This window comes from Leptodactylus fuscus, chromosome 7 (genome assembly GCF_031893055.1).
Source record: "Leptodactylus fuscus isolate aLepFus1 chromosome 7, aLepFus1.hap2, whole genome shotgun sequence".
In the NCBI taxonomy this organism is placed as follows: domain Eukaryota; kingdom Metazoa; phylum Chordata; class Amphibia; order Anura; family Leptodactylidae; genus Leptodactylus; species Leptodactylus fuscus.
In genome coordinates this window covers 110,838,708-110,862,280 of record NC_134271.1, presented here as the reverse complement: position 1 = coordinate 110,862,280, position 23,573 = coordinate 110,838,708, and the positions used below count along the sequence as shown (strand labels likewise).

The following is a 23,573-nucleotide window of genomic DNA, read 5'->3' as shown; positions in this document are numbered from 1 at the left end:
AGATGTCATGAGGCTCACATGACTACTGAGATGAATCAATGGCTCAATGGTCTCTGAAAAGGGAACAGTGATGTCACTCACATACATTTGTCTCAGTGATCACATGAGCCTCACGCCTTCCAGTGGTGCAAGACCGGATATATGACAAAGGGAATTGGGAGCCGAACAAGCAGCGACGGGGGCAGGAGAGTATGCTTTTTTAATTTTACACCCACTACAGTCCCTTTAAGTTCATCAATGTAGAATTAAGGATAAACTAGGCTATAAATATATATATATGAGACAAGTCTTAATGGACTTACAATTGGCTCTTCCCCAATACGTGACATCAGTAGGAAGGTGTGCAGATCCCCATGCTTCATAAAAGGCAGGATCACCATTGGTACTGGCAGTCTTCCCTTGGTACGACTTCTCAAACTCACTCCTAAGTTGAAAAGAATATATATTTAAAATGAAAACAGAGTACACAAGACTGGGACGGAATATTATCTCATAGCAAATAGAAGTGTCCTGTGCAGGCGCAGGTAATAATGAGGATACTTGGAATATCTGTAAGCGGTTATCCAAAAACATTGCATTCACCCCTCCTCTTTGATGACGCTTTACTAAGGCTATGTTCACATTTGTGCCATCTCCGTTAAGAGTCTCTGCTGCGGTGTCCATCAGAAATCACAGGACAAAAAAAGTGCTGAAAGCCTGACTTTGTCATCCAGCAATTTCAGTTAGAAAATTGACATCACTTGCCCGAGCTTGGCATGTAGCCCATAGTTAGGGAGAATTCTGTCCCCTTACTCTCTTCAAGAACCCCTATTTGGATCAAACCACATCTTACCCATTTTCGGCTTTTGCCTGGGGCGATGTTGTGGATGAGGGTGGGGGTTAAGTTTCTGGATCAGCTCAGGTCTGAGACAATGGGATTTCTTTCCTTTTCAGAGTCTGTAGAGCATCATGGGATCCTCAAAACATTATTCATTTCAATACTCCCCAATTACGGTATGCTTTTGTCACACAATTTGGATCCATAAGCCAGTTTTGGCTCAAGGGATTCTCTAAGCCAGAAGACCTTCTGGGGACGCCCTGACCTCCCTAAGCCTCTTACTCAATCTTAGGATTCATTGCAAACTGTTGGCTGCTGCCCCTCTGACAGGAGATCTTTGATCTGACAGCTGAGGACTGGAAGGAGAACTACATAGAATGGGTGTCTTCACCTCTTCTGTTTTAGGTGGGTTCCTACTTCCATTGTGTATGGTCCTGCTCTAAGACCTTCCTCTTCCGTCTGCAGTGTTTTTTTTCCCCAACACTACACAAGCATCTCGACTTTCCCTGTGTACTCACACCTCAAGTACTATCCTTTTTGGGAGTAATAAGTAACATGGTTGAGGGATACTATGACAAAAAAATTTTGTTTGACTTTTTTTTTTTTTTTTTTGTGCATGAAAGTCCCTGATCACTGGAGCCAAATTATTAACAAATATGTCCCCTCATAACAGTTACTCCATCTGGCTTCCATCTACAGCTCTGCCCTGTTTTATGTTAAGGCATTGAACTTTAGCTGGAACCTTTCTGGAGTCTACTGATGATTTATTTGTTTATATAGTGCTGTGATTACCATTTCATTGAACTATTAAATAAAACCTTTATAATGGTGCCCAATGTTTTTGTTCTTAGCCAAAGGGGGTTCATCGAGCTCCATTCGTGTCCACTATTTTCACATTTTTCCTTTCATTTGGTCCTCTGACAGACCAGAAGAATGGACTTCCTGATACAGATGTGAATGTGTGGTAACAAAGCTACAGACCATTAAAGTTGTTGGACCCTGATGATGGGTAATGAAGCCTGGTTGCGTGTCATTGTTCATTGGTGTGTTTTTGGTCATACTGGCTTTATGAAAGGTTAAATTGCCATGCTGTATTTGTTAAGAATCACCAGTGGCTAACCAGCTGTGAAGTACAGTAGCAGTATAGTGGACGGGATTTGTTAAATTTTGGGTCAACACAGTGGCTCAGTGGTTAGCACTGCAGCTTAACAGCACTGGAGTCCAGGGTTCGAATCCTGCCAGGAACAACTTCTGCAAGGAGTTTGTATGTTCTCCCAGTGTTTGCGGGGATTTCCTCCCATTCTACAAAGACATAGTGATAGGAGGGGAAAAAAAAAAAAGTACAATGTGATCCCTATATGGGGCTCACAATCTACACAAAAAAAAGTTACATTTTGCACACATTGCATAAACAAACCCGCTGCTCAAAGTGTCCTGTACTACGAGTTTCAAACGCAAACCATTATTGCTCTGTGTTTACTTGTGGTTTGCAAAGGTTGAAAGCTAGGGCCATCCAAATGGAAATCACAGCTGAAAGCTGAAGTGAAAACCAGCCATTTTTGCCATGGGTGGGATTGCTGAGGGATATCTACAATAGACATCCCACAGGGGACCGAACACATGGAACCTTAGCCTCAATCTCATTGTTTTTTTTTTGCTCTTCATCTTATTGTTAACACTTTTTAGTGTTCCTTAATATTTGGTGCCAGCAAACGCCTAAGTTAATACCAAAGGAAGAATCCAGGGAAGGCATATCTATACCTCATTAATCACAATATAGTACATAGACATACAACTAAATGCGGTAGAAGAAATATGGGAAAAACAAATACAATCATAAATCATCTAAATAGGACACCAATGGCTGGGAACACAGAGACTTATTAAATGAATTTATAAACTCCTAGGAAATAATCTAGATAAATGAAAAAAGTGAAAGTTTGGTCAAGCCAGCTAAGAAGTCAAGAAGTTTGTCATGTCTTCATGTCATAAGAGGATAAGAACTGCTGACAAGTATTGAACTAATCCGTTCCAAAATTTTGCATTCTACAACAGAGATGTCTTATATTCAGCCATTTTCTTCACAATGTTTTACTACATTGCTAACACAATGTTGGATTTAGAACAACAATAACAACATGTACACTAAAACAATATCCAAGTATATATTGTCTATTAGGATAACATGGGGGTAGGAAGAAACTTAAAAGGGTTTTACTGGATATAGGATAACACGTTGATTATGGGAATTTTATAATTGGAGCCCCATATATCACAGGAATGGGAGTTCCATTCTCCTAACTGGCAGGCTGATCATATGCTCTGCCATTCCATTCTTTATCTATGGGACTGCTAGAAATATATCCAGCAGTCCCATAGACATACATCTGTGACTGCATGTAAACTTACAGGGAGTCTATCAACTCCCCAAGCATATTCAACTATCAAAAATGTACTACAGAGCACATCACAGTGTTAAATAATACACCTTTAGCATGTGTCACTTTTGTATATTTGGAGAAAAACATCTTCTTATGCAAATAAGGCAGTTTGTGCACTGGGAGCAGTACTACAGCCCTGCGAGCAGTACCACAGCCCTGCGAGCAGTACCACAGCCCTGCGAGCAGTACCACAGCCCTGCGAGCAGTACCACAGCCCTGCGAGCAGTACCACAGCCCTGGGAGCAGTACCACAGCCCTGGGAGCAGTACCACAGCCCTGCGAGCAGTACCACAGCCCTGGGAGCAGTACCACAGCCCTGGGAGCAGTACCACAGCCCTGGGAGCAGTACCACAGCCCTGGGAGCAGTACCACAGCCCTGGGAGCAGTACCACAGCCCTGAGAGCAGTGCTCTTGCCACCTAGGCCCCTAACATCTACTAATATAAATGGGAAGTATTGGGGAAGGAACAAATACAGCCCACTTACTTGAACTACTCCAAATAATCAAACGGGGTGGTTGTGTGACCAGGTGTTCCAGGACAGAGGTTGCACGAGAAAACGACCCATCGACTGTGGGGAATGTCCATAGAAAAAGTGAAAAAATTTCCAGCTCCACTCCTTGTGTCCCTTTTTAGTAAAACATAGCGTTTATTTGTACATTTGTTTAAAAAAATCCAGTATATGTTACAGGCATGATTGCTCTTAAATCAATTCCATGTTTCAAAAGTAAAGCCAGCTGACGCGTTTCAAGGACAGGCACGTCCCCTTAGTCGTTTTTTTAAACAAATGTACAAATAAACGCTATGTTTTACTAAAAAGGGACACAAGGAGTGGAGCTGGAAATTTTTTCACTTCTCCTAACATCTACTGCCTGCACCATCGTTGCAGTTGGAGTTGATTCTTCCACTGCTATGACATCACCGTCCTACCTAAGCAGAAAGGGAAGTTCTTCCTGAGCTGAATGCCGCCTTCAGTGCACCAACTGCCTCACGTGTATAAGACTTCAAAGTTGTTTTTCCTCCAAAAGTGACATACCTAATGAAGGTCTGTTGTGTATCACTGTAATGTGCTCTATAATGCAGTGTTGGCAGATGCTTGGGGGAGATGATAATATACATGGACTGGCTCTGCCAGAGCTAGAGTAAAAGCGAATGCAGCCATGTAAGCCATGTGAGGTAAAGCACTTCTATCAACTTCTAAACCAGCATAACAAACATAGCACAATCTCTGCACTGATCAACATTTTCATTGCCGCTAACCCTGGTTTCTGTACGGTCTTCGCAGCGGAGGAATCTCCCTCAGGCTAGTTAGCACATCTTCTACAGTACACGTCTTGGCAATAGTACGCAGCTGGTAAACACTTCTGAGACGATTTGTAGTTTTCATTTAAAGGGTAGGGCTTTTGCACTAATGTCTAAAAAGATATGCAAGGTATGTCTGTATACAACGCCTTTAAAGAAGGAAATCCGGTCACAATAATCTTCTAACATATAATGGGTACATGTAGATGACAGTAGTAAAGGCTAAGCTCAAACTACCCCTGATCTACAACATGAAAGCCTCTATATAGCAGGCAAACCATTCTGGAGTCATTGGATAGCTCATAGTTCTAAGCATAAGTCCATCAGATCAGTGACAGATTTAGAATGTTGTTGGATTTCTAGCACCATTTTATAGCACCTTTGGCCACTTTATAGCTCCTTCAAAAAAAAGGAATGTTGATGGTCTCCTGAGCCATATCAGCCCCCAGCATTCAGTCATGGTACAGAACATTCATTGTACTTCATACAGGCTCTCATACAGAATCTAGACCAGGTTATGTGTCAGTATAATATACTAGGTAAATTATTTAACAAACTACCTAGTTAATTATTATATACTGTAGACACACTGGGCGGCTAAAATGACATTTAGGAGCGGAGTCAGGCCCAGGGCTACAACCTGCCATGAGGCGACAGTCTCAGACAGCGCCTCCTGGCACAAATAGGGAGACTGTATTTTTATTTATTTATATATTTTTTTAAAACTCTTCCACCAAATCTGCTACCAATTGGTTTACTCCAACAGCGATTGAATGATATTCTACTCGCAGATCTCTGACCCAGTCCAGCCTCTGCTTCTTCCTCCAGAGGATGCTGCAGTGTTGCTCAGTGGTCCTGCTCTGGAGGCAGATGCGACAGGAGCAGGGATGAGTAAAATATTGCCCGCTGCCTGTTGGAATAATCGAATAGGTAGTGGCCAAACTTGAGCAGCACCAGGGGAGGTGAGTAAAAGCAACAAACAGTTATACTCCCCTCTGGTGGGCGTCCATTGGTCCTCCAGCGTCCTTTAGCCATATGATTGTGATTGGGCCTCAGCAGTGACCCCCAAGACAAGTGATGTCAGACGTGGCCTGAGGAGAACACTGAATGTAGTGGGACAAGGAGAAGATACCCAGGAGAGGTGAGTCAAAGTGAGTATAAGTGTTTGTTAATTTTCCTCATCACCTGGTCTCCTGTGGGGGTCAGCAAAGGGGACAATTTACTATGAGAGGACAAATTTGCTGCCTGAGGGTCAGTAAATTGTTATACTGTGTGGGGGCTAATAAAGGGGATAATATACTGCGCGGGCCTGTAAAGGGGGCACTATACTGTGTGTCAGCCAAAAAAGGGGCTTTCTAAACTGCAAATGGAGGAGTGTGGCTTACAGTTTCAAATTAGGGGGACCCCATCATGTTTGGGAAGGGGGGTGCCTTTCTATAGGTCACATCAGGCAGAAGAGAGGCTAGGTTAAAACACCTAATGAGGCCAACTCTAACCTTCCTCTATGGGTCCCCATCTTCTCAATCACACTGCAGGGGCCCCAATAATCAATTATCTTGCAGGGTCTTTCTGCTACTTGAGACCTGTTGCTGTGTGAGCATGTATCCCTGGATCAAAGGGGTGAAAGGGTCCTAGTTCAAGGTAAGAGTCAGGCAGCAGACTACTGAAAGGACCGCACGACAGAAACAATTAAATAAATGGGTTAGGAAGCAAGATACTACTGAAAAATATACTAATTCTGGCAACATTTTAGGAATTTGGTAATATTTGCATGTAGCTACATAGTGGACCCCCAGAATGAATGAATGTTACTGGTGGGTCCTAGGCACCCCATGTCACATTGTATAAGGCTATTGTACAGTCTTCTAATCCCTTGACCACAGAGGAGCATTCTACCCCAGAGCTGTGACCAAGAAACTTCTTTTTGCAGATGGATTTTTACAAGAAATATGGCAAGTAGAAGCAGGGTTAGAATATTCTAAACCAGTATAGATTTGCTTTAGGTAAAGCAATTATAATGGGGGTTAGTATAGGGATGTCAGGATACATTTCCAATGCAGTGATTTTTTTTCTTTAATGGGAATCAAATTTCCATTGCAGGAACAAAAAGTTTGACAATAAACTGAATCGTCAAATATTATAACATTTTAAGCATGTACTAAAATGCGGCAACCTATAACAATGTATAATTGGCAGTGCGGGCAGCACATACTGTAAGTAATGTCAAAGAAGTTTTACCTATTAATTTGCAAACGTTTGGATGGTCAAACTCCTTCATAAAAGCAGCTTCTCTCAAGAATTCTTCAATATCACTGGAGCAGAAAATTTCCGCTGGCAGGAGAAAGGAGAGTGTTATAAGAGGCAAAATGCGGAGGAACAAGCTCTGAAATTAGCATCCAGAAGGCTCATTATATCTGCGCTGGAACTGAATCTCTGCCTGTCTATTGGAATCACTTCTAACAAGGTTCTTGTGATGTAGAAGCCAGCAACACTTTAAAGACCTCCCTTAAAGACCTGTATATAATGACCTTCACTCTTCTGCTGCTCAATTTTATGCCAGAGGCAGTATAGAGGGTATGAGATTTCCTTATTAAGCACATATTATAGGTTTTCATAAAATTGCAAGACGATGTGCCAATTCATTCATTAAGGCTGTATAAATAGCAGATTGTGACGTACGTAAGAAAGAAGGGACACATTGACTCATATACTCCCTGTATTACTGGTTAGTACATATGAGCAAATCTGTGGAAATATGCTTTGAAGACAGAAAATGTCATACACAGTATATGGCTAATGCTGTTCTCTAATAAGACATGCCTTTATACAGATCTGTATTTTAGCCTCTACTGCATTACGCCAAATTCACACGTCTGTCTGGACCACGAAGCACAGTCAGCAGGACAGCTGCATTTCCTGGCCTGACCACGGGTCAAATGAACTGAAATCACAGCAAGTTTCCTGGTCCGGATACAGATGTGTGAATTCAGCCTCATACAGGGAGATTTATGTCCTGTAGTAGTGGATCCAGAAAAGCAAATTTTCACATATTTGTTCAACTTTATTGCCTGGATCTGTCCAAATCTGCTTTACAAGCCATGCATGACTTTTCATCTATTTGTGTTCAATCTAATGAGGTTCTGGCATATCACAAGTAAAGGAAAGCTCAGCCTTTACAGCATGAGAACAAACCAACCGATGTTCATTTGGTATATTTCCTGTATAGTGGTGGTCCTGCCCCGTGCTTTGTAGGGTATTGCAGGATCACTGAAATTATTGGGGTCGCTTAGAAATTCCCTGCACAACAAACGACTGGGATCACTATGCAGTGCTTACATGGAGTCAACCACCACCAAAAGCGCTTATAAATCACTTCTATGTTGTTGTCGGGCCCAAGTCAAAGTACAATCTTGATGAGAAATTCAACTTTTATTTCATATGCTAGTGAGCTTTTCGGTGCACTTGGGAAGGGGTCACCTGCCAAAGCGCCCATTTGCTTTTGCAGTCGCCCCCCACTAATGTCAAAACGGAATGACTGACATGTCCCAAGGACAGTGTTTTGAAGTCACCATAAAAATGGTGCTCCTTTCATTAGAAGGACCAATATTGTTGTACCATATGTAGACATCATATTGCATTGACCCAAAGCCTAGTATAGGAAGGAGCACAGGGTAAATGATGCAATACATAAAAGTGTTTAGCCTAGCATAAAATACCAGAAGTCCCAAGAAGAATGATCTATGATAAAGCTATGGTTTTGTGGCAGATATCTTCCTCTTCTGCATTCTATCAGCAGTGAAAAATCCCTCTTTACGCAACAGATTCTTGACCTGATCATTGCCTTGCATGACCACCTTAACCTATTCAACGTACTAATCTTACTAAAGGTGTAATGGTTACAAGGAGAAGGTCTCTTCTAGTGAATGTTTAATGAAAATAAAGGTAAGACTTATTACTCACTCTTCAGCATCTTCACAGCAACCTTCTGCAGTGAACCATCTTCTAGCTTCAGCTGAGCTTCTCGGACAGAGCCAAATTCTCCTAAAGGGAAACAAGAGGCAAGACATATCACCAGGAACAGAAATGTAACAAAAGTAGAAGCAGTTTGCAAACAAAACAGATGTAAGAAAACACTTTTTTTTGTTCCTTGCTCTTGGAGAAGATCTAGATTATGTAGGAAGTCTTATAGGCAATGCTCCTTGGGATTATGTATGTAATTTAACTCTTCTCCACAAGGAAAAAAAGTGTGTTACCTATTGATAAGCTACTGCTAAGTGAAATTAGAGAGATTTCTTAAAGAAGAGTTCATTTGTATAGGTTCCTGACAGAGAGACAGTGCCGCTTAAGCTTAAAGGGATTCTACCATTAAAACACATTTTTTTCCTCAGTGACACGTAGCAATAGCCTTAAGAAAGGCTATTCTTCTCCTACCTTTAGATGTTTTCTCTGTGCCACTGTTCCGTAGAAACTCCGGTTTTCGTCAGTATACAAAGGAGTTCTCTCGCAGCGCTGGGGGTGTCCCCAATGCTGCGATAGAACTCTCCTGCGACGCCTCCATCTTCTTCAGGAACGTCCTCTTCACGAGTCTTCTTCAAGTGCAGGCGGGAAAACTTGTAGACCTCGGACTGAGCAAGCCCACAGGCCACAAGAAAATGGTCGCTTACTTACTATGAAAGTGGCCATTTTTCTTGTGGCCGCGGGTATGCGCAGACGGGTCTGCCCAATGCCTACAAGTTTGACCGCCTGCGCCGGAAAAAGACATTCCGGAAGAAGATGGAGACGTCGCTGGAGAGGTCTCTCGCAGCATTGGGGACGCCCCCCAGTGCTGTTTGTGCGCGGGGGCCCGCCCCCAGTGCTGTGACAGAACTCATTTGCATACCGACGAAAACTGGGATTTCTACATAACGGCGGAGCGGAGAAGACATCCAAAGGTAGGGGAAGAATAGCCTTTCTTAAGGTTATTCCTACATGTCAACGAGAAAAAAAAAAAAAAGTGTTTTAATGGTAGAATCCCTTTAACAATCACAATATCATATTGTGGTAGAGAAAATTTTACTCATTACCTTTTCCCAATGTACGTCCTAAAGTAAACTGCTGCTGCTGAATGAGGACATCTGTAAGCTTGGATTTTAGCTCATCGCTAATGCCAATACTATCCACTATAAGTAGAAGAAAAATAAGGACGTTAATTTTATGCAAGTATTAATAGCTTGGTTGAGTGCGCACAGAACCTACAAGATGGCACACAGTACTCTACACACTGCACAATACAGAACAGTCATATGGTGCCTCTATGGTACTGCATTATTAATAACACTAGTAGTATGTATGAGATCAGGAGACACATACAGGTACAGCAAGACCAATAGATTTTATTATGCGTTATTGTGGCTTCAACAACCCAAGAACATGTGTGTGCGAGGTTTAGGACTAAACTAATAAACGTGTGCTCATAGTAGTCCACTAACATTGTGGCAAATATTGGCATCTCCCTTGCAGCCATTTTAGGCTACAGTTTAATATTACTTTTATATATGTAGTGTGTATAGAGGGCCACAAGATAGGTGTGGCATAATATTCTGACCACTAAAATACACAATTTGACTTACATGTGGCTTCCAAGACTTCAGTTCCCCTTCGGTTGAAAGACCTGGCTGCAGTAAACTGAATGACTGGACCACCCCGACCGAGCATTGATCCAAACATGTGTCTATGAGAAAAGAGGTAGAAAACTGAAATATTTGTCTATTCAAAAAGCCAGACTATTTTACTCTTCTGTATTCCTATGGTAAGGAATCAGTCACCAGAACCCAGTATATTCAATCCAGCCAGGAAGATGGTTTGATTCAGCCAACCCTAACCTGTGTTTTCCCCTTGTGAATCAGCGCCTACATTGCAGAGATACTGCTGTTTTGTCAATGTGCAAATGAGCTAATTGGAGCAATGGAGGGTGTTATCACTTACTTCTTTGCAGCAATGACAACACGCTACTGGCTTCAAAGTGCTGGGTACATATGCCGAGTTCTGGTGACAGACTCCCTTTAAAAAATGCTAAGAACATACAGCACAGGCAAACATTTGTTGTCTGGCAAGAATGACACTACTGCTGAAAAAAATGGAGCATAAAGTGAGGCAAACCATAAATGACAAGCTTTCCCTAGTAACAATAGTCCAGGTCCGTGGTGGTAAACCTATGGCATGCATGCCAGAAGGGGCACTCAGAGCAGACTCTGTGGGCACATACACCGTCGCCCCAGCCAGGCTCCTGGCTCACTAAGTGGGACTCTGCTAAACCCAGATCCCCCAGCGAGAGAGCTAATGCACATAAACCTGAAAACTATTAGTGTAGGCCACAGCTTACAGTGACAGAAAATTGTGACCTGTGCCCCAACGCAGTTGCGATGATGTTATTCGTCAGGGCCTGCACTACATAGGAAGAAAGTCGTCGCCCAGCTGCACTTCATGGGAGTGTATGTAAGTACAGGATCATATTATACTGTGTGGAGACCATTGTGTCCCCACAATGGCCCCCACACATGACCATTATGTTCCACAATGGCCCTCACACATTATAATATACTCTACAGTGACCCCATACAGCATAAAATACTCCACAGTGGCTCCCACACAGTACATTATACTATATTCAATTGATACTATATTATACAGTGTGGGAGCCACTGCGGAGCATATTATACTGTAAGGGAAACTCTGAGGAGCAGATCATACTGTTTGGGGGCCATTGTGCAGTAGATTGAACTATGTGGGTCTGTAACTGTCTCAGGTTGTGGATCCACACAGTATTATGGTTATATTGCCATGTTGGCACTTTGTGATCAATTAGTGGGTTTTCAGTTGCAGTCTGGGCACTCTGTCTCTCGAAGGTTCGCCATCACTGGTCTATGGTTGTACATGGTGGCAAACTGTGACAGTGCTAGTATTTTGCCTGAAATATTCAATATACTCACTTCTCACTTTATGCAATCCAAGAGCAAAAAGGGCCCGTATAGACGAGACAAAAAAAAAAAAAAAAGTGTCATTGTGCTGGTCCTGTCTGTCATCCACAAGTCTTCATATCGGAGGATAAGTTTTTTCCCTTTCCTTTCCCATTAAAAGAAAGTTGGCCACAATATTGGCCTATGTTTGCCTAGTACAAATATGAGTGTCCACTTTTCATCTATTCAGAACATGGGCATATTAATAGGATTGTACACCTTGTCATCACTACACTCAATGGACATATCACCAATATGGCTATTTCTGGCACAGACCCTTGTGGCAATGGATTGGATACATCAGCTACAGATGTAGTGGCATTCTGATAGAGCTTTGAGTCCAGTTGACAACACCCTATGGGTGAAGAGTATCATCTATATAGCATAAGTTAGATAAGAATAGCTGATAAAACACAATTTGTATATAAGTAGTACAATTATTATTTTCTCATAATCTCAAGTGTGAACTCATGATAACTTCCATCAATGCATCGATGTCAAAAATTGGCTTTCCTGCGTAAAAGTCAATGACACATTCTAATCCACAGTTGTGTGACATAACAGATTGTTTTCTCACCCAAATCTTGTCTCTTTTCTCCTTTTGCGCAGAAAGATTAAGGTCATTGCCACAACTGTCACTAAGGCAGTAAGGATACCCAAAACCAGAGGAACCCAAGACATTCTTGTATGTGGGCGTCTTTGCTGGCCTACAAAGTAATAGAACAGTATTACATATTATAACATGACAATTTGCTTGTTTGGCCACTTGTGTAAATATCATTACTAAATATATTATTAGTATATATTGCTTATGCATGTGTCATCAATATATTACATTGGTATCTGTGTTATAAGGGACTGATCAAGAGTGGGATATTCCCTTCCTATGAGCAGAGGACCAGACTCCTTGTTGTTGTATGACCCAGTCTGGCAGCAAGCTCTTTGAAGTAATACAGACCAGGTTATGGCTTAACAGCTCTCTGTCATTGCCAGGATAACTCAGGCTTAATGGAGGAAGGCAGTTTGTGACCAGTTTTAACTTCAGAGTTTAGAAGGGATCCAACTTTCAGGGCAAAGAGAGAACAAATTATGCACCAACTTTCCCAGGTGACAAAAAAAAACAGCTAATCCCCCACCTCGAGGAGTAGGAGAAGAGGGGGACACCCTGGCAGGAGGCATAGCTAAGCGCAATCCTGGAGTTTCACCTTAGAAGAGATTGTGAAAACACTGAAAGCTTGTCACACCGTTGGAGACAGCAAGCTGGATGAAGGCCATCTCCATTCTTCTAAGCTGCATAGAACCAGAAGGACTCTAATTCATAAGGCTTATCTGCTTTTCTCTTTTTTATTTTTACAACTGTATTTCTTGCTTATCATCTTGTTTTTTTGTCTCTTTTAAAAATAGAAGTGAATCCTTTGCGTATTAAATTGTTACATTTAATCATATTGTGTGTTTGCAATATGAACCCATTACCTTTTTATAGTGAGTCTGTGTTTGACTGTTGGGAAAGAAGAGTATATATGTCAATAGTTGTGGCAGCGTGTATTTGGGGTGCGTGGACTGTGTTGGGGTGCGATTTACACTTAATTTGAGTGAAGAGTTAGTGCAAGATTAAGTGAGTGGAATGAATTAACCCAATTGCCACATCCATATCACATGATAGGACGGTCCGTACGTGACAATCTGTCTATTGTGAGGACTCCAATAGGTAATGCATTTATGGCACAAACTTGTAAGGGGTAGCTTCCACCACTTTACATAGATAGATAGATAGATAGATAGAGCTATTTTAGAGTTATCTCAGTAACTCCCAAATGAAATAATGTATAATTAAGATGAATGAATAGAACATAGAGCAGAAATATATTAAGACTACTAAAGGAGTGGATATATATACACACACACACACACACACACACATTAGTCTTTTGTACAGTTCACTGCTGACTTCAGAGGCTGTCGGCATTTTAGTTTTTAAAGTAATCTAAACAGTGCGTACTAAAGACAAGATGATATATTGCTGGGGAGACAAAGGGAATGCAAAAAGAATTTGGGAAAGGAGGAGACTTACACAAGAGCGTTTGGAGAGCATAAAAATAAGTCTGAAAAGGGACGCACCAAGCTGAACGTGGCACACAAATCAGTTGCCCACTCAGAATTTTGCATAATCACTATTAAGATTCCACAAATAGAAGCTGCAGGTGCATATAGGAGTTCAGCTTTGAGAGTGAACACAGATACCAATTGGCAGCCAAATTGGACACAAAGGAAGTAAAAAGGCCCAGCAGACTGCCAAGGAGTTATTTTTGGAAAATTCATCAGGCACAGCTTATACAATCTTCTGAATTAAATGAGTGCTAGCTGTTCAGAATGGACTTAAAAGGGAAAAATGGGACAATCAGAACTCATTTGTCTTAAGATTAAAAATAATTAAACCATTAGTGGCTAACTGTGCAGAGTTCCATTAATGCAAGTTATACTTCCTGGGATGATGGTGCCAAATAATTGGGTTAACCCTATGCATTGCAGGTAATTTGCTGTAAACAGCATCAATCACTGTATAAGGGTGCCCTTACACAGTACGGCCCAGTTGTAGCTGGCGTGTGCTGACTGCCAGGCTGCACCTGCACTTTCCATCTGAAGCAATAGCTATAATACAGGTGCGGCAGGCAAATAGTGGCTGCACAAGATTACCGTAAAATGTCCGGCTGCACTCATACTTGAAATGGAAAGTACAGGTGCAGCGAGGAAACTAGGACATGCTGGATTGGGCTGAGATACACCTTGACAAGGCACCCTCTAAGGCTAGATGCACAGGACCAAGGCGCAAATCATCTATTTTTCACAGACCCCTCCCCCCCCAAGCATTTCAGTGTATGGAGGGATCCATGAAAACGTCCAAAAATAGGACGTGACCTATATTTTGACAGTCCTATTCAGTGACTGAGTTTTCACTGTCATGTGAATGTAGCCTAAGGGTGCTATTACATGTAATGTTTTTACTCATGTTAATACATGTTTTTTATACACCAATGAAACAGACTGGCCCAAAATGAAAAATACGTGTCTTTGGCATTTAGATGTTCTTTGGCATTTTTCAATGTGCCAAATTCTTCACCCAAACATATGGTTTTTGAAAAATCAGGAAAAACAAATTTAACATTGTCTAGCTTTCATTCTGCTTCTCAATCCTCAACTATGTCAAATAAGCCTTGAAATAAAGGTTTAAAGGGAACTTGTCAAATGGAAAACTCAATACACAACATATTATAAAGTAGCAGGAACCTAGCAAGGTTACCGTATATACTCAAGTATAAGTCGACCATAATATAAGCCAACCCCCTAATTTTACCACAAAAAACGGAGAAAACTTACTGACTTGAGTATAAGCCGAGGGGGGGGGGGGCTTTGGGATGCATGACATTCTGTTTGTGCTCATGTTAATCCTAGCCGGCTTCAGGCCTATATGGTAATATCCCAGATGTCACGTGGTCTGGGATATTACCATATAGGCCCAAAGCCTGTGGTAGTAGTAATAGTCTGTTACTGCTAGCACAGGCTTTGGGCCTGTATGGCAACAGGCTGCTACTGCTACCATAATGCTTTGGGCCTGTATGATAATGCCCCAGACGTCTGGGGCATTATCCACATTTTCTGGGATTGCTCCCTGATTCGCCCATTTTGGTTGGATGTCCAGACTATGATGACTGATGTTTTCTCCCTTATAATTCCTTTGGACCCTATGGTAAACCTCCTCAATCTCCCCCCTCGCTCCCTGAGCAAACGTCCCTTTATCTTATCTGTACTGCAGTTTAATCCCGTATAGCCCGCCATTGGAAGTCTACCCAGCCACCTCCGATTCCCTTCCTTTTGGCCCGCATTAAAGATATTAGATGCTTGGAATTCCTCACAGCTTCTCTAAACAATACAGTTGAGAAGTTTCGAGCGGTTTTGGCACCCTGGGACTCGTATTGTGCTACCCATGATCTCGGATTCCCTTCCTTCCTCCCTCCTTGTGTCTCCCTGTCTTTGTCAATTTTTCCTTTTTGCATTGGTTCATATTGCAACTTTGTTTTTGTTGCTCTAATATGTCTTTTACCCGCTGTTTCCAGTTCTGGCAGTAATCATTACCCTGGTTTGTTTGTTTACTGTTTATTTGAAAATTTCAATAAAAATCGCAGTTAAAAAAAAAAAAAAAAAAAACTAAGACTGGTCATAAAAATGAAGGATCTATCAGCCTACTTCAATGGGTATAGTTGACCATCTAATGTATTCGTGGGCTTCTCCACAGATGTAGGTGGATATAAGGATTGGGCATTTGGATTCCAAGTGCCTGATCATTTTACTCTTGGGCAGATAAACGTCTGCCACCCTGCTTTCTCTACATTCCCAAGTACACATGCATCACTTGGCCGAGCATGCTTGTGCCTGGGAGAAAACCAAACACAAAGCAAACACGCATAAACAAATAAATGCGTGTGTCTCCTGTATCTATTGTAGGCCCTACCACAACATGTCCTTACCAAGGAACCAAGAACGACAAACCACAAACAAGGTAAGTATGACATCTGGTATACAAATATTATGACACCAATACACATAGTATAATGTTAAAATTCCACAATTTTTATTAAATACCAATATACAAAATACAGAAAAAATATATATATATGGATACTGTTAAGGACAAAAAAGTACAAATACAAGAAAGCTGGGTGTTATGAAGTGCCAGCTGGAATAATAGTCCCTGAAGATACTGCTAAGTTGCTATAGAACTCAAGTGCATGTAGCTGAAATATAGTCTCGCCTGAGACTCAATGAATGTGTGAAAGCAATTCACATGTATGGTAACAGATCAAGAACAGGATTAGAGCAAGTGCAAATAATGATACCAATATCAAAATATATTGTATACAGCCCCGTAACTCGATATCAATTGTAATATGACTCACTGTCACTACAAAAGGACTAGTAGATCTATAGTAAACATATTATCCATGTAGAAGTATCACACACTGGAACTTACCCATAGTAAGGGACACTAAGCAGACCCACAGGGACGGGCACCTCACTACCCAGACCCCGACGCGCGTTTCGGCGCAATGCCTTCGTCAGGAGGTGGAGTCAAGGGATAGGACTGATCGCTCTATATATATGCCGGCATATAATGAATTGTCCAATGAGATCGCATAACCTATAGCCAACAGACAGCCAGTGGCATGTCTCAACCGCAGAGGAATAGCGGCGCATGCGCGAGGACCTTTCCAGGGCCGGTCACATGACCAAACAGCTGACAGAGCAACTCTCGCGTGAGTACGCGCGGTTGTTCGATATTGCAGCCAGGGCATGCGATCGCCGCAGACACCTCACGCATGCGCACTTCGCTCGGTATCGCTAACAAAGAACATAGTAACGATCTACAGTGGACAGCCCAGCCTATTCAAAACAAAGGATTCCACGATTTTTATATAAGAAAGGCGGTGTATGTGTGTACTGAAACCAATGATAGGAATACAACTATAACCACTAATGCACTATACAAGGTGATGAACAATTAGTGCATTAGTGGTTATAGTTGTATTCCTATCATTGGTTTCAGTACACACATACACCGCCTTTCTTATATAAAAATCGTGGAATCCTTTGTTTTGAATAGGCTGGGCTGTCCACTGTAGATCGTTACTATGTTCTTTGTTAGCGATACCGAGCGAAGTGCGCATGCGTGAGGTGTCTGCGGCGATCGCATGCCCTGGCTGCAATATCGAACAACCGCGCGTACTCACGCGAGAGTTGCTCTGTCAGCTGTTTGGTCATGTGACCGGCCCTGGAAAGGTCCTCGCGCATGCGCCGCTATTCCTCTGCGGTTGAGACATGCCACTGGCTGTCTGTTGGCTATAGGTTATGAGATCTCATTGGACAATTCATTATATGCCGGCATATATATAGAGCGATCAGTCCTATCCCTTGACTCCACCTCCTGACGAAGGCATTGCGCCGAAACGCGCGTCGGGGTCTGGGTAGTGAGGTGCCCGTCCCTGTGGGTCTGCTTAGTGTCCCTTACTATGGGTAAGTTCCAGTGTGTGATACTTCTACATGGATAATATGTTTACTATAGATCTACTAGTCCTTTTGTAGTGACAGTGAGTCATATTACAATTGATATCGAGTTACGGGGCTGTATACAATATATTTTGATATTGGTATCATTATTTGCACTTGCTCTAATCCTGTTCTTGATCTGTTACCATACATGTGAATTGCTTTCACACATTCATTGAGTCTCAGGCGAGACTATATTTCAGCTACATGCACTTGAGTTCTATAGCAACTTAGCAGTATCTTCAGGGACTATTATTCCAGCTGGCACTTCATAACACCCAGCTTTCTTGTATTTGTACTTTTTTGTCCTTAACAGTATCCATATATATATATTTTTTCTGTATTTTGTATATTGGTATTTAATAAAAATTGTGGAATTTTAACATTATACTATGTGTATTGGTGTCATAATATTTGTATACCAGATGTCATACTTACCTTGTTTGTGGTTTGTCGTTCTTTGTGCCTGGGAGAGTCTGGCAAGAAACCTTTTTTGGTAGATTTTATTAGGTATACCATGTGGTAGTATCCCAGTGTTTATATTATTGATTTTGATCTAAAAATCTCAAGTCTTAGAATTCCGGACTCAGATCTATTGTTCAATAATATATTGATGTTTGGATCTCAAACATGATGCAATGTCCAATTATAAAATAATAATAACGATGATGATGTTGATAATATCCAACACAAATATAAAGTATTTTGGCACATTTATAAAACCTTGTTTCTAGCTCCATTTTAGTCATACTATTGCCATTACTATATAATAGAGCTAGCTGTGCTGTCTCCTAGTGATCATGTATTATATACTGTATTAGCATTCAGTACTACACCAAAAACAACACACGTGATCTAGAGCAGCGTTGTAGAGTGACTATAAATATTTCCTTAAAGGGAACCGGTTACTGAAAGGGTGGTTGAATCTACTAGTATATCGCTACAGAATAGGAGGAGCTGAGCAGATTGATAGATATATATATATATATATATATATATATATATATATATATATATATATATATATATATATACGGTTTTGTGGGAACAGATCCAGTACATGTTGTCACTTACTGATTGAAATCTCTGATGTTGCTAAGATTAGGAGTCCAGTGGGTGACTCTGCTCTGCAGTAACTGGCAGCCATTTTCCTACAGAAAAGACTATCACTCACGGAGTAGGACTGCCCTCTGGACTTATAAGGCCTGGTTCACATCTGCGCTCTGTATTCCATTTTGGGAGTCCGCTTGGGGAATCCCCGAATGGAATACCAAATGCATTGACAAGCGGTGAGCAATGAAAGCACACAGATCCCATAAACACCGTGCAGAAAACACATGGACTCCATCAATAGACCCCATTAACTATGGGGTCCATGTTCTTTCATAAGCTCATCACTTGTCAATGGGTTCGATATTCCATTTGGGGGTACCCAAACAGATTTCCCCACCGTAATATCGAACACAGATGCTAACCAGGCCTAAGCACAGAGCAAGAAAATAAATCAAGTTGTACAGAATTTCTTCCCACTAAACTATATTAATCTGCTCAGATCACCCTGGCTCATAACATGCTGCTGGCAGACCGGACTATATGTTCAATTTGACAAGTTTACTTTAATGGTCAAAGAGTTTGTGAATTAGTAAATTAGTAATGGGTTCCCTCCATTGGAGATCCTAAAATCATGACATGGTAGGGAAATTTAAGAACTAAATTTTAGAACCGTAACCCAGTCCTGGACCTACTCACCAGGCTCTTCATTGGAGGCCTCTAGAACAAAGTCACTCCAAGGTCCACACCCAGCAGAATTGGCCACACAGACTCTCACAGTTAGGTCCTTATGAGGATCCCAGAAAGTCAGGTTGATTTGATTTCCCTGAACAATCACCTCTCCCTGTAACAGAGGAAGAAACAACCAATAATCCTAATTACATTCCTAATACAAAATCAGTTTTAGGCTGGAGACCCACACTGTGAATACGCTGAAAAAAAACAACTGCATATTACAGTACCTGCAGAGTGGATGAGATTCTGGCTAATCCCATCCACAAATTGCAGAAAAAAAAACTGCACAAAAATGCAATTTCAAAAATCGCTATATTTTTGTAAATCTCAGCATGTCAGTTATACCTATGGAAACGTTGGCATTGTTCATATAGGTATAATAGAGACAGATAGTTCACATAGGAAATCTCTGCAGACTTTCTGTGAAAAATGCTCAGTCCACGGTCTTTTCCGCACCGTTTTTCAGCAGCAACTTGCTACATGGGGGCCTTAGACTGAGGGTAAATTCGAGGCAGATTTGCTGCAGAAATTTCTGCAATCAAAAACATGTTCCATACATCTGAATTGGGCTGTTTCTGCAGCACATAAATGGATTTCTGCAAGCCTCATTCAGTTAAATAAGAGTTGAAGACTTGTCTGCAACAAATCTTCTGCATGTGAATATAAATTTAAAGGAGTTGTGCTATTGAAGACACTTATCTCCCCCATGTACAGGATAGGGGATAAGTGTCAGATCACTGGGGGTCTGAATGCTGGGTCTCTAGCTATCAGGAGAAAGGGGATGTGCAAGTCCCCCTGAATCTTCCTAGTGAACGCTTCCATGACTGGCTCTTTATTGGTTTCCATGCGTCTGCCAGAGATTGCCCCATAGAAGTTAATACAGCACCAGTCATAGAAGTTAATACAGCACCAGTCATACAAGTTCACTGGCACTTCACGCAAAGGGAGGATGAAGGGGGAATTATAGGCATTCATTCTGCAGATCATTGGGAGTCTGACACTTATTCCATATCATGTTTCTAATTTTTACAAGCAAACTATATGGAATCATGTAAAAAACAAGTGCTATAATAACAGAACAGATGGTCTACTGTCTGACATCCAGGACCCCAGTGATCAGCTATTTGAAGTTCTACTACAAAGGCAATGTATATCGGTCACATGGCCTGTTTGTAGTTCAGTCTCAATCAAGTGAATGGATCTGTCATAACCAAGCACAAACACCCTATAATATTTTGTGCAGTTATTGGTCTTCAGTGAAGAGGTCACAGCACTTGTAAGAATGCTGCAGCCCCTTCAAATAGCTGATCCCTGGTAATCCTGGTTGTTGTATTCCTGCTGATGTTCAATTGATGACTTATCCAAGGGATAGGACTTCAACCTCATAAGCAGAGATGTAACTTGAAGCTCCTGGCCCCAATGCAAAATCTGTAATGGGGCTTCTACCTAGCTTGTGCCATTCAGAATAAAAGTATATTTGATGTGGCAAAGGGACCTTTGGGATCCTTTCATGGTCCAGGGCCTGGTAGCAACTGCTCTGCAGCACTCCCTATAGCTCCTGCTTATAAGTCAGGAAGGCTGACTTATAAAACCTTTAAAGATAGTAGGAGCCATACTGTAGACTTCTGTACTGAATACTGGAGCTGTGTAGACCAGATACTTATTGTATCTTCAGAAGTAAACTAAACCACAGAAAAGATCTTGGTTCTTTGTAGTCTTGAATTTATTATTACTATTATAATGGAGGTATAACAGACAATACAGAGACATCTCTGACCTGTGTTACATTGTCCTGTTCCCACTGCACTCTGTATCCCTGCAGGCTATGGTTTTGAAGATCTGGTGGAACTTCTTCCCATTCTAACAAAAGACCCGATTCTGTCCTTGTCAGATGGACATTTTGTGGCACAAGCAGTGGAACTGTAGGTAGAATAAAAAGTTTTGAGAATTTGTTATCAATTTAATTGCAAATTAGATAGCATGCACATTTGAGCACAAGGTAGGTATGTTGGTACCACTGCATGCTTTTTAATGGGACCAATGGCTATGCCAACGACCAAGATCACCTGCAAACACTGTCATTATATACCAGGTACAGATGCTGAAGAATGAATCTCACAACTTAATTTTGGTGTCCATAGCCCATAGCGTTCTATCTTTTACTAGCAAAACATATCTCGAGGTTACACAGAGGAAATAATTGAGGCAGTACATGAGTGACTCAGGTTCCCGCAAGATAACACTCTTCTTGATGCTAGCTGCTCTGCCGTAACAAGCCTCATCATTAGAGGGTTCAGAGACTCATGTATGTAAATCTTACACAGTGCAGAATACATCATTGAAAATGTTCAGTCAGACATAAAAAAAATGACAGACCGTGCGGCAAAAAAGCCTTAAAATGTGTTCTGAGTCATCTCTGAAAATTATGTTATAGCAGAGACCTTCTGTAAAGCCAATAAGAACAAATTTCCCAGAGATACCTTTGTGCAAGGAATCCATAATATCACATTTAATCAAGAGTTTCTATCCTTAGGTAAAAGTGGTCCTCCCAAGAACCAGTCTATTAAATTCACTTGATATATATTTAGCACAGTTTTGTTCCAATATATGTGATGTCCCACTGAGAACACTACAAGAGACAAGCTGATTCTCTTGCTTTGGATGTATCTTGATATACAGATGCAGCACCTGTACGTACGATGTACCTTTACTATATGGGCTCGTAAATGGAGCGGTTGGTATGATCCTAATTTAGGAACCTCTAAAGACGGGGTGCACTGCACCAGCATCCAGTCGCGCGCTCTGCTCCGGAATAGGCCCAAATGAATGAGCCTAGTCGGGAGGGAGCGTCTTCAGGCGGATGTCGCGAGGCGAATCCAACTTGAAAGAATGAGCATGTCGCTTCTTTTTTCTGGGAGCCGGAACAAACAGCCATTGATATCCATGGCAGCCGTCTTTTTGGTCAGGATTTTGGTCAGGCCCCCTCTGCATGGCACCAGTCCTTCAAAGTGCCAGAGTCAAATAGACATCCTTGACAATGTGGCCACTACTACTCCCAACCTACTTCCCAATGGCCGCTACATACAACCTTAAATGCCATATATTATTAGTCAGGGATTGTGGGTTATAGCCATAGATCCAGTTTAGTAATTATTATTCATTAGCTCTTCAATATTACCATTTCCTATTCAGTTGTGGCGGCGATTTTTGCAAAAGTGACAACAGAAAGCGCAGCCACTTTCACATTATTCTAGTAGAATTCCTCTTTAACATAATTTATGTATAATCCCTTTAGCCAATTTCTTTAAATAACAAAATAAAAATACTGCATGAAAGACTGGGTAATAACTTTCCCAAAGTTGGCAGTTTAATTGTATTTGTTCACATGGCCAGGGGCACAACTGGAATTAAATTAAAAGAATACCTAAAAACAACACAAAGGGAAAACTAATATGAATTTATCAATCTGAATTTGCAAGCAGGGCCAAGTCTTCTTACTATGGTCTGTTCATGTCTGCATAAAGCCTACAGCCTCCGATCCATTTTTAGGATTAGTACAGAAGCATAATAGACTTCAGTGACTTTAATAGGATCCTTCAGGTTTTCATTTTTAACCGAAAGCTACTAATAGCTTGTACCAGCAGAAAAATAATTGATGTCTGTAATAGCAATCAATTGTTCGAGAGCCTTCATTTTTACCATTCTAGGGATCCAATCGTCTTTGGTGCGACTATACTGCCCTTCTAAGAACCTCAGAAAAGACTTTACTACATGACGTAAATCTTAGAGTCTATGGCTAATATTACATAGTTTCTAATGGCCCAGGTGTCTGTAAGTCCACTAATACAGTGGTTAGAATCCCATAGTTTCAGTACAAGAGTCAGGTGTCCTTGTTGCAAAATCCCAGGACGCTCATGTGTCTTTCCATTGACGCATGAGCCAGCTTTACACCAGTTTGAGAGCAATAGATGTCAGTATTCCACAGTTCTTAAGACTTTTGTTGTCAGTATTCTACTGTTCTAGACTGAATCATACTGATCTGGTCAATGATCTGCAATTCTTGGTAATAATTGTGCCGACTACAGAACATACAGCGTAAATAACAGCTCCCAAATAAGTTATTCCCCAATTACTTC

At 41.4% G+C, this 23,573-nt stretch overlaps 1 protein-coding gene across 1 annotated transcript in view; it reads right to left on the bottom strand.

Annotated features, from left to right (window-relative positions):
• Window positions 1-23,573, bottom strand: part of TYRO3 (TYRO3 protein tyrosine kinase) — a 145,154-nt gene that overhangs the window by 27,138 nt on the left and 94,443 nt on the right. Inside the window, exons 8-15 of the mRNA XM_075282823.1 lie at window positions 21,215-21,357; window positions 19,402-19,546; window positions 12,131-12,260; window positions 10,168-10,268; window positions 9,622-9,717; window positions 8,519-8,599; window positions 6,797-6,889; window positions 303-424 (exon numbers count right to left, since the gene is read on the bottom strand). Of these exons, the coding sequence (XP_075138924.1) occupies window positions 303-424; window positions 6,797-6,889; window positions 8,519-8,599; window positions 9,622-9,717; window positions 10,168-10,268; window positions 12,131-12,260; window positions 19,402-19,546; window positions 21,215-21,357 (911 nt within the window). The remainder of the gene's footprint in view (window positions 1-302; window positions 425-6,796; window positions 6,890-8,518; window positions 8,600-9,621; window positions 9,718-10,167; window positions 10,269-12,130; window positions 12,261-19,401; window positions 19,547-21,214; window positions 21,358-23,573) is intronic.